The sequence below is a fragment of the Carcharodon carcharias genome, chromosome 9 (assembly GCF_017639515.1).
Source record: "Carcharodon carcharias isolate sCarCar2 chromosome 9, sCarCar2.pri, whole genome shotgun sequence".
In the NCBI taxonomy this organism is placed as follows: Eukaryota; Metazoa; Chordata; class Chondrichthyes; order Lamniformes; family Lamnidae; genus Carcharodon; species Carcharodon carcharias.
This window is the reverse complement of record NC_054475.1, coordinates 103838343-103856134: the sequence shown is the minus strand read 5'-3', so window position 1 is coordinate 103856134 and position 17792 is coordinate 103838343. Positions and strand designations below refer to the sequence as shown.

At 43.3% G+C, this 17792-nt stretch overlaps 1 protein-coding gene across 7 annotated transcripts in view; it reads right to left on the bottom strand.

Moving 5' to 3' along the window:
- Positions 1-17792, bottom strand: part of sytl4 (synaptotagmin-like 4) — a 93867-nt gene that overhangs the window by 41777 nt on the left and 34298 nt on the right. For 2 of the 7 annotated variants that reach the window (XM_041195528.1, XM_041195526.1), the window contains 5 exons: positions 4349-4498; positions 4036-4247; positions 2546-2662; positions 1842-2057; positions 779-888 (listed from right to left, as the gene is read on the bottom strand). In XM_041195528.1, coding sequence (XP_041051462.1) covers positions 779-888; positions 1842-2057; positions 2546-2662; positions 4036-4154 — 562 coding nt within the window. In that variant the 5' untranslated portion in view covers positions 4155-4247; positions 4349-4498. Of the gene's footprint in view, positions 1-778; positions 889-1841; positions 2058-2545; positions 2663-4035; positions 4248-4348; positions 4499-16019; positions 16098-16581; positions 16749-17792 lie in introns of all 7 variants that reach the window. The other 5 variants (XM_041195530.1, XM_041195531.1, XM_041195527.1 and 2 more) reach the window with 4 other exon arrangements.

Below are 17792 nucleotides of genomic sequence, written 5' to 3'. Positions count from 1 at the left end.
TGTAATCACCAAGAAAAATATTCTTTCCTTAGCAATAAAACAACAGCTTGCATTTATTTAACAATTTAATATAGTAAAATGTTCTAAGGTGCTTCACAGCAGTGTTAACAAAGAAAATTTGAACTGAGCCACATAAAGAGATAGTAGTTCAGGTTATCAAAGTAGCATCTGGAAAGGTGGAAAGCTAGACAGCAAGGTTTAAGGAGGGAATTCCAGAAATTAGGGCCTACGCTGTTGAAGAAATGGTTTTCATATGGTGGAGCAATTAAAATCAGGAACGTGAGAAAAGCCAGATATGGAGAAGCACAGAGACCTTGTGTTGTAGCTCTGCAGGACATTACAGACATAGGGGTGGGTGAAGCCATATGAAAATAAGGTTGAGGATTTTAAACGGAGGCATTGCCAGATTGGGAGTCAATGTAGGTCAGAAAGCACAGGGCTGACAGAAGAATGGGACTTGGTGTGAGTTAAGATACAGGCAGCAGAAATAAGCACAAGTTTATGGAAGATGCAAGATGGGAGACAAGCCAGGAGAGCATTGGAATGATTGAGCCTGGAGGTAACAAAAGCATGGATGAGAGTTTCAGCACTAGATCAATTGAGGTGGAGATGGGCAAAGTTATTATGATAATGGGAGCAGCTTTGGGGTTGGAAGCTTGTCTTAGGGTCAAATGAGTCAAGGTAACAAAAAACCTTTTCCTAAGTGAATATATGTATAATATACATGCATATTGGGCATATATACTGTTATTGAAAATATGCAGCACTAGGTACTTACAGGCATATTTCCTCTTTAATGATGCTCTGATTATATCGCTGCCTAAATCAATGCTGTGCCGTTTTGTTCGGCATTCAAAGAACCAATCTCCAGTTTGTTTCTTTAGCTTTCTGGTAAAGAACATAGGATCATAGTAACTGTGTGGAATTCCACTTTTTTGCTCTTTTAACTATGAAAAGGTAACAAAGTCAACCAGTACCCTATCCCTCAGTGTCTTTGGGATTAGGAGCAAGTGAAGGATAGCATGAAAGAAATTCCTTGGGACAAAAGGAGCATCCAGGATCAATATAATCCAAGCAAGCCAAGGCATTGATCTCTTTCCCTTTCCTAATACTTGTTTATAAAAAGAGGTTTATAAATTCATTATCAATGTTGAAAAGGTCTTCCATCTTGATATCTTAACTTTGGACTAATGTTATGAATGCATTTTCTAGGCCATGACAAAGACACTCCCCATGATTTCTCAGTAAGCACTCCCAGTGGCTAAGGCTCTCTACTGGAGTGTGATTTCATGAAATCAGCCATCACATATCCATCAGCTTCCAATACTAGGGCTTCGACGAAGGACCCTGGATCTTGCATGTCTGAATTTCTTCATACATTTCATTATCGTGGCCTTCTCTGTTTAGAAGAAAATTATAAAATAGCCCTGAAGCTTTAGTGTCAGTCAAATTAACCTGAGTTCAATTTTGTTAATTTTCCAGCATTTTTAGTGCAAAATATTTGCAACTTTTTTGATCAAAGTACTCCCCTAACATTTAATTTGAAAAGTATGCTTTGATATTTTTAGTAAAACAGCTAACTACTTAACCCAATGTGAACCTCCCACCATGTCAGATCTTCTTCTGGGTGTCTCTTGTGGCATAGCCTGAGATCTCATTGCACCTAGGAGTGGCTCCATTCATTGCAGTGTGAGCCCTGATGTAGGTCCAGCTTACAGCCAATCCAGTGGCCCTGACCTCAGTACAACACATTACCAGGCTGGTATGCCATATGCAAAAAATATCCTCCCCAGCTTTTCCTTCCTTCAAACAAATATAAAAGAAGTAAAAGTCACACTCACGCCTCCTTGATGCACACAGTGCATTTCCACCTTCCATCTACACCTGAAACGCCACATTCTTTACACACCAGGTGGTTACACTGCTTGCACACATTACCACTCTTGACAAAGCGGCCCAGTGTCTGCTGGCATCGTGCACAAGTCTTATCACTGTAGTCCTTACTGCCACGTTTCGCTCCCTTACGTCGTATTTCCAACAGCTCACTCTTCAACTTCCTATAAAAAAAAGTCAAACAATGTGTTTTTTGCTCTGGAATCGGCACCAGCCCTGATCTGCATCTTTCAAAAGAAGGAAAATTGCAATGATAGATGACATCAATTACATTATTAACCCTTACTAAGGGTATTAGCTGAACCAATCTAATTATGTCCTTTTCAAATAAAAAGGAAATTGTTCTCCAGATGTGGATGACTCTCACATGGCTGCATTTACAGTCCATCTCAAGTTGCCCTTATGAGATGGTGTTGGGCCTTCTTGAAGTGCTGCAATTCTCATTAATAGAATCACAGAACTAAAGCAGAATGGAGTGGAAGCCGAATCATGAGGTCGCTCCAGGGATGCAATTAACAAAGGCCATCTATTTTCAGACATCATGAAATTTAAATGCATGTGCACTTCATACACATATTCTGATGGCACCCATAACAGCAGCATCATCTAAGCCAGCTGTCCCCAAACTGAGGGGCTCAACAAGGAAGCTCACCTTGGACTGAGGACAGGCTGGTCAGGAAGGAGAGCCACCAATTCAACTTCCGATAGCCAGAGGTGATACATCAAAAGTCTATGCAAAGCATCGGATGCATGAATTCCCACTGATTTTCTAAAAACAGAAGTTGGTCTAATTAGGACTGCTTCTGGTATACAGTAATCAGTTACTATAAATCAGAAACAGTTACCTTTTGTCTCAACTTTGCACAAAATCCAACAAACGTTTTCCTGAAAGAGCAGGCACAGGCCTCAAAATTGGATTTTGAACTATAGCAAAAGCCAAGATTACGGTGTATGTAAAAGGGAATTTCATATACAGTGCTGGTCACTCTGTTTTGAGACACAATCAATGCCTCTTATTTCAAAAAGAGTTCCCCGAATTCCCCAAAAAGCCGCTGAAATGAATACCACTTTGACCCGATGTATCTGTGTAAAATGGGCCTTTCTTCATTTATTTTACATCAAAAACAAATATGGAAGCAGCTTCAATTTAGAAAGTGATTTGCATATGACTCTCCAAAATCAGACTGAGATTGTACTAACAAATAGGCTCATCCTACCATAAAAGCAAAAAAACTGTGGATGCTAGAAATCCAAAACGAAAACAGAAACAGAAATACCTGGAAAAACTCAGCAGGTCTGGCAGCATCGGCGAAGGAGAGCACAGTTGACGTTTTGAGTCCTCTTGAGTCCTCAAAAGTGCTCTCCTCCGCCGATGCTGCCAGACCTGCTGAGTTTTTCCAGGCTCATCCTACTCACTGATAAATGGATGAGTTATTAGCTGTTGCCTTATGTTCATATTTATTCAGTATTATTACTGTGCTTTCTATCTTAAGCAATATGTTACATTAACTGATAGAATAAATTCTCTTGTTCTGTGTATAATATTAGAGGTGGTGCAATTGATCTTTACCAGAAGCATGAAACAGGCTCTTGGTGTTCAACAGCCTGTTTTAGACTGCATCTGATTTCTGGAAAAGAAAATGTATAAAACGGGCTGCCAATTCTTTATTGCCCATTTCATTCTACTTTCAAAGGCTAGTTTCACTCTCTCTGCTCCTTAATCAGAGGGGTGTGTGCACAGGGCCTGAATCGCCAAAGGGGTTGAGGGTTGAGGGGGTTGGAAAAAAAAAAGGTTTGGGAACCTCTGATCTAAGTACAAGGAGGAGGTAACTCTATACCATTGCTCCTGCTGCCTGGTTCGACATCTACAATGCAACCTAGCATTCATTCATTTATGATTTTTAAAAATCTTTTTACATTAAAAGCATTTTGCCATTAAATGTTGTCAAAGGATATAGCTGAAATTATCACTTACATGCCAGTCTTCCTTATTTCCTGTCCTTATGGTTTAAAACTGTGGGTTGGAGGTTACTGAACAGAAATTTTGTGCAGAATGCCGCTTGATGTGGCAGTCCATGTGGAAAGAGTTAGAAATAACCACAGTCAGAAATTTTGTTCTAACATCTTCCCTCCCCTCATTACCTTATTCGCTTTTCCTCAGATGTCCGCAACATCTCATCTCGGAGGAGAACTTCCATGATTACTTCCCTTTCTTTATCTGTCAGAAATGACAAGTTGATCATCTCCCTCTGTTTTGACATAATGCCGCAATCACCAAAGATTTGACGCCTTTACAAACCGCAACAACCTCTTTCTTAGAGTGTGGGCAATAAAGAGATTTCAGATGTTCAATACTGAAACAGAAAATTAGAGCATGATTTTTAAACCTTTGATATTAACAATAAATTGATTTTATTAAACAAAAATTTGTAGATAACGCTGCATACTCACTCACCACAATGGTTCTGAGTGATGTCTGTGTATGAGATTGTCCAGCGATTGTTGTTCCGTCCGACATTGTGTTGCTGTCCATCCACTGGATGAACTAATTTAACAGAGTTAACAGTCTGGAAGCAATCTTTTCAACATTTTACCAAATTAGATCCTGGAAATGAAAAAATCCAGAACTATTACAGTTGCAGAATGGAATGCTAATGTGGATTGCTGCAAAATGCTATGGTGAAGACTAAGAAAAAACAATGCTAACCTAATTAGTCTTCAGACTGTCAAATATAAGGTACAGTGATGCTAAAAAAGTCATACTGATGGCACCTTGTACAAATCTCTGGTAGGAACTATGGTATAATAAGTAAAGGCAGTTAAATTGTCTCATCAATAAACCTGGGGTAGGATTTTCAGGTCGGTGGGCCCGGCAACGGCTGGAGAATGGACCATCGACCACAGTCAGCCCCCAACCGCGATTTCACACTGACTGGCCAATTAATGGCCAGCCAACATGAAAGGCGCGCTGAAAGGCTCAACACTGCCCGGGTGGGGCCGGGGGGAGGGTGAGCGCTGAAGTCAGCGTGGGCATGGGGGAGTGCGAAAGGAAAGCTCCCTGAAGGCAGAGAGCTGCCTCAGGGAGCTGACAAATTCAAAAATCAATAAAAACATAATGTAAGATCTGGAAACAATGTCCATGTGTCAAAATGAGTCACTTCAACATACGGATGTTGAAAATTATGTCCAAACATTTTTATCTTTTTTAAAAAAAAGTAATCTCCAAAACCTCATCTTGCCCTTGGATGAGGTTTCCTCAAAAATGCAAAGGCCGCCTGGCCGATTTGCCCGCCAACCATAACATTGGACAGACAGCGAAAAATCCCAGTTAATTGAAACTTTAAGTGCCTTAATAGGCCTCTTAATTGTCAGCGGGCACGCTGCTCACTGTCACACGTGCCTGCTGACTGAAATATCACGCAAGCGCACGATGACGTCGGGATGCTTGCCCGATGTCATCACGCGCTATTTTGCGCTCCAGTGTGCAGAGGTCAAAATCTGCCCCTGGTTAACCAGTAAACTAAGTTGTGGCACCAGCAGTGGTTTCTGCATGATACACAACACATCTCTCAGACCTTTGAGTAAATCTCTAATTGCTTGGCCACTGAATTTTCTTAAAGTTTCAAATCTGCAGTTCAGAATGTTTTTGCAAATACCTTTAACAAGATGAATTGTGTTTTTCTGGGCTGATGTTTTGTCTAACAGCTGCTCTGCAAACATTCAAAAGTATTGCATCTTGCTTTCAAACTTGCAGAATATACTCACCATCAGTGACTTCAAAACTGACAAACTACGCATACTGGGATCTTAGTCACAATTATCACACCTTAGATATCTATCTACATTCCAGTTCAGCATTGTCATGTAAAATATACTCAAAATATTTTCACTCAGATTCACTTAGTTCTGTTGAAGGGTCATGAGGACTTGAAACGTCAACTCTTTTCTTCTCTGCCGATGTTGCCAGACCTGCTGAGTTTTTCCAGGTAATTATGTTCTTGTTTTGGATTTCCAGCATCCGCAGTTTTTTGTTTTTATCTCAAAATATTTTTGCCAATTGTGATTAACAAGCACAAGGATAATACAAACTGCATGAACAGGGAAGGGCCTTGCCCCACCCACTGAGCTAAACATCTCAATAATTTCTTGGTTCCTCCTAAACTAAGATTAGAACATGATAAATCTGTTTGAATAGCAAGGCCTTGATTGTGAGAAAATAGAGAAAAGATGACAGCTGGCCCCACCTCTTACAAACACCTTTACCTGTTTATCCTACGCAGGACACTTAAACCAGTGGGTGCCAAGATCAGAGCTCAGTACTTACTGTTGGGACTGCTGTGCCCTGAACAATCTCACGTACCTTGATGCTGTAACTGAAACCAATTTACCAATACAACATAACAAGAACCATTGTTAAAAGAGGCCAATTTGTAAGGGTCTTCCGAGGTCATATCGAACTCAGCATACACAGAGGCTTTTGCTTTTTTTTGGAGGATTTGCATTTGCTAAATAAATAAAAGGTCGCACAAAACCGGAACCTTTGTTTTATTTGTTCAGAACAAAGCATTTGTTGTCAATCAGGGTGCAGTTGATTCCTACCAACCTGTAACGGAGTAGTGGCAACATTATTTTGGTGCAGAATAAACAGTCAGCCTGAGAGCAGCTGACTTGTAGGGAGTTGAACTTGGTATAGCCGCTGCAGGCACAGGGATTGCAATTTTTTTTTGAAAGATATACTTTATCATAAAATATCTGAAGGAACATGACAAAACATTTCAAAATGACCATCACAAAAAGTGCAATCATATTCAACTTTTCCACATAGATCATGAGGTGCTTCAATACAATCAATGAACATTACCGACATTTCGATATGGTCATTACAGACGGTCAAACAGTTCAATGGTATTCAAGTTGTCAACATAGATCATGGCCAGAAACTGACCTATGTCAGGCAGGCTTGGTGGGAGCAGGCGTAGAGCAGATTGCCACCCGTGATCGACTGCACACCGCCATTTTACATGGGCGGGCCAATTAAGGCCCGCCCAGTGGGATGCATGGCCGGTAGCACTTAGGGCACTACCTGTGTAGGCGGAGGGAGGAGGGAGAGCTGGGGCTGGTGCTCTTTCACGCATGCGCACGGAAGAGTGCAGCAATCTCCCTGAGGCATGGAGTTGCCTCAGGGAGATTAAGTTGCTTAAAAAATGTTGTTATAAGTAAAGTTAAGAATTATTTAAACATGTCCCCTCATGTGACAGTGTCACATGAGCTGGGACATTTTTGCCAAGTTCACCAAATTTATTAATTTCATGAAACCTTCATGAAACCTTCAGGAAACCTCATCCTGCCCGTTGATGAGGTTTCCTGGAAAAAGCGAAAGCCACTTGGGCTCTTCACCTGCCCACGGGCAGCGGTGTTAATCAGCTTGATAATTAGCTTTTTAATGGCCTTAATAGGCGCACGCCCGACATCATCTCCAGTCGTTTTGCGTGTAAGCGTGTCAAGCCTGCCCCTGCACGCCAATGGCAATATTCTGGCCTATGTTGCTTCAATACAATTATGATACAAGGAATGTATGCAGTGAATACTAAATGTGAGTCATGGAGCCTGAGGGGTCTATACAATTCCCAGCCCCTCGGTGCACTATGGCAGAAAAGTCTTAGACAGCGACCTTTCTTCATTGCACCTTAGCGGCGGCTGCCTCAAGCTTTAGGGCATCCGTCAGCACGTAGTACTGGACTTTGGAATGTGCCTAGTCTGCAGTCTGCAACACTTGGTCGAGGACAATTCTTTTCACTGGAAGACCAACAAGTTTCGGGCAGACCAAAGAGCGTCTTTCACCGAGTTGACGGTCCTCCAACTGCAGTTGATGTTTGTCTCGGTGTGTGCCTCTAGGAACAGCCCTTGGAACACAGAGTCCTGTGTCTCACCACTGCTCGGCATGAACCTCGACAAAAACCATTGCATCTCTCTCCAAACCTTCTTTGCAAAGGCACGTTCCACAAGGAGGTGAACAGTCTCTTCCCAACCATAGTCACCTTGAAGGCAACATGCAGATGGGGTGAGGCTCCTGACATGTAGGAAGGATCTGATGGGGAGGGCCTTTCTCACCACCAGCCAAGCTACATCTTGGTGCTTGTTGGAAAGTTCTGGTGATGAGGCATTCTGCCAAATGACTTTGACATTTTTCCTGGGGTACCATCCAACAGGATCCACTATCTTTTCCTGCAGAGCCTCTAGGATGTTACGTGCTGACTACTGCCTGATGGACTTGTTGTCAAAGGTGTTTCTCTGCATAAATCTTTCCACAATGGACAGTTGGTAAGGCATGGGGAATTCTGCGGCAGTGTGGCCTGACCCATTCCTCACAACACCAGGGACAGGTAGAAACTCAGCACATAGTGACACTTGGTGTTTGCGTACCGAGGGTCTATGCACAGCTTGATGCGGCCACATACAAAGGTGGCCATCAGGCTAAGGGCAATGTTAGGCATGTTTTTCCTCCCTTTATCTAGAGGCTTGGATTGCAATTTGTGCATAACTTTGCCTGTTGACTGCAGCATGGCAACTTTGTGCTGCCTGCTGTCTTAAATGATTTCAGCACCCAGCCAGCGCTAACAGAGCTGTTGATTGGCTGGATGTTTGAACAAGCAGCCAATACCGTGAATGGCTAGCATCATTTAAAGCTAGCCTGAGGGGAGGTATATTATGGCGGAAGCAGGTGTCAGCAGTCATATAGGATGTGAATCTGACCCGTTGAATAATGGCACATGGGAGAGCAAGGGTTCAAAGATTTTCAAATGCTGCAGCAGAGTCCTAGACAGAAATGGAAAGGAGGGATGTGCTATGTTTGCAGGGGGCCATGAGGCCATCCAGACACACACACAGAAAGCAGTTAAAACAGATAGTCAAGTTAGGGCCTGAGGACCTTGGTGCAGTGCAAAAAGAAATTTAATGACCTCACGAGTGGCCAAAATTAGTGAATCCATTTTCAAATGCCATATCTACCAACTGCACCACTAATCTCAGGCACTTCTAAATCTACCATACCTCCATTGCTCATCTAGTAACAATCTATATCAATCAAGGCTCATATTTTTCATTTATATGCTTCACACTTAGCACTGCTGCAAGCCTCACAACCACAGCTCACAGTTTGCACACACTGGGAACTATTCATTCATGAGCAACCTACATCATCCAGATTGCATGACACTCACTCTTGTGGACAGGAGCTAAGCAGAGGGGGCAGATGTGTCTTCCAACCCTAACCCCAAGGAAGAGATGGTAAGGTCATTATGGATGTCCGTTGCTCAGGCTGTGGCAAGCAGCGGGGCTGAAACCATTGAAGATGACAATATCCTTATACCTAATCATGTCCTCCTCACATCCCACCTCTTCTCATCCCACAATCTCTTCTGATATACAAGCTGCACATGGTCAAGCATGTACCTGTTGTTACTTTCTGTCCCTCTTACACAACAATCTTATCCTTGTACCTTTCTCCTTACAGACACCCAAGAACTGCAACAGGCTGGATAGAGGAAGAATGGAAAGAAGACAGTGATGATGAAGATGTACCTTTACTTGATTTCACATTTGCAGCCACCAGTTTGGATGCCGATACTGTGCACAATTTAGAGGAAAGCACAGAGGCAGGATCTGCACATGGCGAGACCCAGGCATAAGAGACCTGCAACCAGTTAAGGATAGCACAGGTGCCAGCTTGCCCGAGGTCACATACGAGTGCTGATGCAGAGGAGTCAGGTGAGGACTTTGAGGAGCCTACAGAAGAACATTGCTGGTTATGTACAATGAAATGTTTGGTGCATTGGGAAGTCTGTCAGAGATCCTGCAGTCAATCTTTTGGAGCATGGAGGAATCCAGCCCAAGTTGACACAGGGCTTTGCACAGAAATTGGAGCTCAACTTTCCAGCATAGAATTGGTGATCAACTTCATCAGCATACTTGTGGACCCAACCATGATGGCCCATGTCTCAGCTTCCATCGTAGCACAAGCAACTTCCATCAGAAATCTTGGAAGCTCAGGCTGAAGTCATGCAAGGTCAGCTCATTGCCATCATGGCTATGGATTATATCATGCAAAGTGGTTTACAGGATGTCAAGCAGTCCAACAATCTGTCCCGTATTCACACTAAGCTGTGCAGCAACCCAAAACTTCCCACACCGGCAGTGCACAAGTTGGTCCCTTTAAATTACCACACGTGTGGCCATGCAAAAAAAAAGACGCCAGGCTCTTAAACAAGTCATATGTGCATTCCAAAAATGCACTAGAGGGAATGTTGAATCTGTCCTCCAGAAGATTAGTAGGATTGCTGAGGCACTGCCCCGAGGGAGTGGTCGTGGCTCATTGGGAAACAAATCTGCTGTCCTTTCTCATAAAAGTAGCATTCATTCTGCCAGTGCACTTGCTGTTGCCTGTCAGCCAGCCAGCCCAGACTGCCCGTGCTGAAGTGATGCAGTCTAAAACTGGGTCCTCTAGGCCCAGAGCTGCTCAAAGTCGTCCTCCAAGTCCCTCTGCAATCTCCCTTACTGAAAGTCAGTATCCTTCTATCATCTACGCAGCAGCAACTGGGATGAAGCTGCGGTTACTGGCATTGCATTGAATGAATTTTTCATGAACAACCCAGGCAGAAAGGAGCTGTCTAGGTTGCCTCCTTTCCCCTACCCCCCGCAATTTCCTCTTCCTCCTCAACTGCTTTTACACAGCATTTTTTAAAAATTTGTTCATGTGATGTGGACGTTGCTGGCTAGGCCAGCATTTTTGCCCATCCCTAACTGCCCTTGTTCAGAGGACATTGAAGAGTCAACCACATTACTGTGGGTCTGGAGTCACTGTTGGCCAGACCAGGCAAGGACAGCAGATTTTCCTTCCCTGAAGGACATTAGTGAACCAGATGGGTTTTTAATTCCAGATTTTTATTGAATTCAAATTTCACCATCTGCTGTGGTGGGATTTGAACCCAGGTTCCCTGGAGAATTATCCTGGGTCTCTGTGTAGTCAATACCACTATGCTACCCCGCCTCCCCATGCAGCAAACTACATCAAATTTTGACACCTGCTCTTCCAAATATTGCAGGGGTCCTCCAGAATGGTATAGACAGCAAAAGCATAAGGCAGAATCATTCCAGATTTGCACTAAGTGTGGGCGGGAAAAAGAACAATTTACCTGTCAGTTGTAATGGTGGCTTTTCACGCCATATCATCCCAATCCCACCTCATTAATAATTACATTCCTGGGAAACACAATGTTTCAATGGCCTGCCATTTGCCTGCCATGCCGTCACCTTGCCGCTTCCTCACACTGGGTGCCAGATGTAAAGTGCAGCCGCGTGCACACCTCTCAGCGCCTCCAGCCCAGGACTGCTGCACAGAAGACATCGCCCCGAAAGGCAAGAGGACTGCAGCCCCCCGATTCAGTGACGCATCCCTGGGACGCCTTCTAGACACCGTTGGAGCCCGCCGCAATGTTCTCTACCCCGGCTCTGGCCACAGGAGACCCAGCAGTGTCACCACTCCAGCTTGGGAGGCGGTGGCAGAGGTCGTCAGTGCCAATGCTGCACAGAAGAAGTCAGCCATCCAATCCAGAAAATGGATGAATGATTTAATCCATGCCACCAGGGTAAGGCAAACATCTCATCACTAAGCTCACACACTCACAAGCCTATCCCACATTCACTGGCATCTCACTCACTGCCAGCTCAAGGGACATCATCACCCATTCTCACGCACACCCTCATATCTCCATCTGGCCTCATCTCCTCTGCCTCCTCAGCCCTCACCCTTTTCAAGCCACTTACACAGATCAACATGTGCCCCCACACACATCCTGGGATACCCCCCATTCCCCAGTAATGCCCTGGCCCTGCAGCCTCTTCCCTTGCAAGGTCAATTCTTCCCCTTCACCAAGCAAGCCCTGGCCCTGCAGCCATTAAAAAGCCACTAGACCAGCCGTAAGGCAGGGGTAAGTGGAAACCTACCTGTGAGCCACTCTAAAAATGATGTGGTACTGCCTATGAAGCCTGGCGTTAATGACCACGAGTGCTGCCCAAAGCAAGGTAGGCAAACAAACCTCGAAGTCCTGAATGAAGTGCAGCTCGCCAAGTGCATGTTGCTGACGTTCAATTGTGAAACACTGCTGGCCAATGTGCTCGAATGATCCAGCATGGTGGGATGATTCCAGTGAGTAGGGCTTATGTATTATATGCAGATGTATTACAATAAAGTTCCCAACGTGCAGCAAACTGGTTTCACGGTGCTATGAAACCGATTTTTGGCCTTCCTGCCATATTGTCTGCTCATGCAGCCAAACACAACTGATGCAGTGGGCACGGAAAATTCTGCCCATAGTTTCAGCACCCCAATGGTCTGCTCTATGACATTTCTTATGGCAGCATGGCTCTCATTTTATACATGCTGTCCACATGCGTGTGGGCTGTGTATGGAAGGGATCAGCCACACATTCTTGTTGCCCATTAGCCACCCTTTGGTGTGTTGTGGTGGCTCAGATGCAACTGCCACAGAATGAAAACATCATGACTGCTGCCAGGCTACTAGGAATTGATCTGCTTGATTCACTATCTATGATCACAGACCTGCTAGATGTTGAGGAAGTGGAATCCCTTTTGTTTCCAGTATGGGGAAGAGCTAACATATGTTGCCCACAAAGTGATATACGTGCAGTCAATGATATTCAGAATGTGGAAGCCTACAGTCCTGGAGAAAGTATATGCTCATTCCACCAGCTTCTCTCCGAAGATAGAGAATAACATTAGTTAGCTCTTATTGAATAGACAGCATCAGTGTCTGCCTCACACAACAACAAATGGTGAATTGCAAATGTCTCCAGGTTCAGCCTGGAAGGTTCCAGATGCAAAAAAAATCATTGCTATGGTCATTTTCACAGCTACTGGTAATACCCTTGCCCTGCTCTGAGATGCAGTTGTGGCTGCAGCAGTGACGGATTTCAGTGAGTAGATCCTTACTGAAGTGCAGACATTACATACATTGTTCCTCACTGAGGTTCAAGAAGGAGAATTGTTCTCTGAACACCTTGGATGGATATGGCCTCCTGCTGTGAGCCCTTCTCCCCACTCCTCCTCCTTACATCAATATGTCCTGCTCTCCGTGATCTCTGTTCACTCTCCAAGTTATGAATTATTCCAAGGGGAATGTCTACTAGTGCATCCATGGCTGGATGCAGCTGGTTTATGCAGACATCAGCAAAAAACTCTGAGCGTTTTGGCACCTTGAAACAACAACATAAAGCACCAAACATTTGCAGAACAAAAGCAACAACCAGAAGAAATCAACAACCAGAAGAAATCAATCAGAAACTAACCTTGTAAGCAGCTGATGATCTCTTTAAAAGTGGGCTCTACCTGCTGTTGAACATATGTTCAGCTTTTTGAGATTGAAAGAGTTTATTAATTGGAGCATTGAGCTCAAAATCGTGATCTACTTGATTTGCACACTTTCAGCGGCCGTTAACTGTGCATTCACTAATATAGTACCTGGTGCGACTTATTTGAAAAGTGCGGGCACCATGTTGGGCCCCAAACAGCACCTGTAGCATCCAAACAATGGGCAATACTGATCCCAATTTTGTCCCACCTATCAAATCAGTATCCAAGCAATAATAAGGCTACCCTGCCAAAGCAATTCTCTTTACAATTTTACTTATCAGCTCAGGGCTATAGGATTTACCATCTAACCTGGTACACCAATCACACTTGAGGGTTTAGTGCAGTATGTACTCAGATATAGGGTAAATATCCACTTTAAATTTTTGTTGACAATTGTATACATATACATGCAGGCCAGGGAGTTAGAAACAGTGGCATTGCATATTCACCAAATTTCAAGGCTCCCAGAATCACCCATCTGAATTCCATCTGGGCTTCCAAGTCAAATCTGTCTTACCCATGTCCCAACACTGCTCTGATTGAATTGTGTTGCTGTGATAATAAGAGCGGAAATGATTGAAAGTGGTTATATAATCATATCTGCCTTTACAATAGTACCAACAGGATTTGATAGGAGTGATGGTGGCAAGGGGATAACAGTGACTCAGAGTTATATGGCACTCAGTTGAGTGACAGGAAGGGCTGACCATGGGAGGAACATGGAAACTTTTATAGGGGCTGGGCAGAACAGAAGGAGAACCCAAGAGTATCACTGGATTGGACACAATGCCAGCAGGCAAAGTGAAAGAGGGGAGGACACTGTGCTGTTATGGACAGACAGGCAGAAAGTATGCAAGCTTCTATGGAATGTGAGAAGCAAAGGGATCCATGATGTACATTATATTAACTTCTAGAATTGCCACTATACCATTGTTTAATATTCAATACATTATTTTCATCACATGTTGCTTGAATTTAATGCAAGCTCAGGAAGGGTTCAAGCTATGTTGTGTCAAACACCTCATTAAAAGGCTGCAAAGTTTATATGGGACAGTCAGTAAAGTGGAATCTGGACAGTCTAGTTAGGCAACACAACAAAGCAAGAAAATTATATAGTTATCAACACGTAAACAGAACAACATCCAAGCTAGTCAAAACACAAAAGAAGCTGATCTGATTTCAGAAGCATTTCTAAAAACATTTCACTTTGAATAAAGGGGAGAGAAACTTACAGATAGGTACACAAGCAGGCAACAACGACTTGTATTTATACAGCACTGTCACCAAACTATCATATTTTTTTAATATTATCGTAGACTTATTGGTGTGAGTGTGGATGGTTCTGTGACTGATTTAATTAGACAAGAGACATATAGACTACAATTTCAAAGAGTTAGATGTAAAGCAGACCTTTGAAATGGAGATGGATAAGCTAGGAAGAGGGTTCCACAGAAAGGGTGCAAATGAAATTTGCATTCTTAGATAAGTGAAGGGTTTGTTTGATTTTCAAAGTGATAGTGTAATGTTTACAACTAACAAGAAAATTGAGGCAAAGCAATACGTTTATTTTTCCCAGAAGTGCTGACCATAATGATGACGACATGAAAGATTTTTATATTATGGGAAAAGTAAATCTCCAAAGAGATATAGAACGATGGTATTTTACACATTAAAGAGAGGGAAACATATATTATGAAGGATTGAAGGCTATTTGGGGGCATGTAAAATCTTGAAAGATTCACTGAGTGAAACAACCTTCGAGCAAAGGTTTTAGCCACTCTGAAGAAGAAGTGCTGTTCCAGTAACTGAAGTTGTGTTAAAAAGCTTTTGGGATTCCACTGTTGAGTGGGTACATGTGGTAACCTTGCTGAATTGATTATTTAAATTTAGAATTTATTTTGGACTGTTGCCTTAATGGTGGTGTGAAGTTGGGAGTCAAGTTAATTAGGAATTTGGGGATTTGGTATAATATTAAGTAACTGGAGTCATAGGTGTATGTGTTTAAATTCTTTTCTTTTGTTAATAAATGTTTTAATTTAATTTTTTAAAATCACTAAAGTGTTAGTGGACTCATTACTTCTGCATTTAGTGCACAAATCTTCTTGTAATAAATATAAAATTGCAAAACCATTGTGCTAATGTGGACAAGTTTCCCTTGTGGGTTTGGTCCGCCTGGCACATACCACCTGCCACATCATAACAAGCACCTGTAACTTAACACACCCCAAGATACTTCACAGCAGCATTATGATATTTGATACCGAGGCACTTAATGAGCTATTAGGGCAGCTGACCAAAAACTTGGTCAAATAGGTAGGTTTTAAGGAGTTTCTTAAAAGGAGGAAATAAGTAGGTTGACAGAGAGGTTTAGGGAGGGATTCCAGAGTTTAGTGTTTTGGCAGCTGAAGGCATGGCCACCAATGATGGACTGATTCAGGAATGTTCATGAGGCCAGAATTGGAAAAGCATATGTATCTTAGAGGGTTGTGGAACTGGAGGAAATTACTGAGAAAGGCAGGGGAGAGGCCAAAGAGGGATTTGTAAACGAGGCTGAGAATTTTAAAACTGAGGCATTGCTTGGCTGTGAGCCATTATAGGTCAGCAAGCACTGGGGTGATGGGTGTATGGAATGTGATGGGAATTAGGACATGGGTATCCAGGTTGTCATTGTGATGCACTTGCCCGATAGCCATGCTCACCGAATCCACTGCATCACTGGATGCACACATGCCTTTCAGACACCCCTAGGTCCCCCTCGTATTTTGGGCTATTGTCACCTGCAAGGGAAAGGGAGAGGGAGAAGTTTAGAGGTGGCCATTATTGAATCTACAGCTGGCATCTGCAGAAGATGAACTCGTGGTTAGAAGCAGCATATCAGTATCTTTGGCCACTGGAGATGGCCAGATTTGGGCCTTGCCTCCAGCATTAAAAATCTCCAACTCACATCTCAAACAAGACTAGTTGTTTTTGGCTTGACTTCAGCACTGAATGGAAGTTGATTACCTTAATTTATTTACTTATATAGTTAATTTACACCACTTTCCCTGTTCATCATTCCTGCGTGGATGTATGCTAACTGTAGTTTTCAGCTGTTTGGTAATGAAAGCAAAGATATGAATTAACTGAGTAATTGATAGGTGTAATGAGTAGATGATTGGCTACAGGACTGCTTTGTGTCAGGGGGTTTGGGTTAGGGGTAGGGTAGGAAGGGGGCAGGGCAGGTGATTGCTACTTTGGTCTAGTGTGAGTGACTAACCAAACCTTTGAGCTGTTAGGGTATCCCTGGCATCACGAGCAGCGGTGTAAGTGGCTGATCTGTGCAATGTGGGTCCCATCTTCATTATCCTTCTTCCTCCTCATTGGAATCCTCCTCAGATAATGAGAGCTGAGTAGCTTGTTTCTTCTGCATTGCTAGTTTTCATTCCTTGCTATGTTGTACAAAATAAATACATCATGATTAGCCTAGAGACTCTGGTTAGGGAGTACTGACGGGCGACTCTAGACCTGTCTAGGAACTGGAACCACACCTGGGACATGCTAAAATATGCTCAATGACACATCGAGCTCATTATTTCACTGTTCGTTGTTGGAGTTCCTAGAGGTTTCATCAGCCTTGTTTGAAACCTTTGTTGTCAAGCATCGGCCCCTTAAGGCTGGTTCCAGGTATGAAGAAGTCAGGGATTTTGGACTGCTGCAGTATTAAAGCATCATGGCAGCTCCCAGGGGCTCTGATGTAGACCTGCATGGATATTTTTGGAGCTGCACACCTGCTGAACATATGGTGGAATGAAATTTCTTGCAGTTGATGCATTCACCTGGTTGATCTGGTGATGCTTGGGGATTTCTCACTCATTCTGTTGTCATCACAGGGGATCTTTACATAATTCCCAACCCTGGCAAACAATCCATCCATCACCGGCATCTGTTATGCAGCTATATGCAGCGGACTGAGAGTCCCTCAATATGTTTCCAGCAGTGCCCTGGAAGGAACTAAAGGCAAAATGATGGAGGGCGGTAGTGGCTTCTAAAGCCACTGATAATGCATGTCCAACAGATAGAACGTCTTTCTTTAGGAGGTTGAAGATGTCTATGATCACCGGACATGACAAACTCAGCCCATGGAAGCATTAATCTTCTGAAAGGTTAAGGAAGCCGAGTCTCCGTCTGTACACCCTGTGAGGTGGGTAGTGCTTCCTGTGAGCTCACCCTCTCGCTTATTTGAGGCTCTCTCTTCAGCATGTGCTTACTGCTATGATTGCTGATCTTCCTTACCTGAAGTCCAGTCAAAGCAGTCATGGTGCTAACCATTCTAATCCTTTGTATCAACACCTCCAACTGCACAAGTTAGTCTCTCACAACAAGTACTCTAACCAACCATTACCCAGAAGAGAGAAGCTCTGAGCCCTTATTCTTATCAGGACTCCTGACATTTAACCATACCCATGATTATGTCACTCAAATCCTAACTTCAG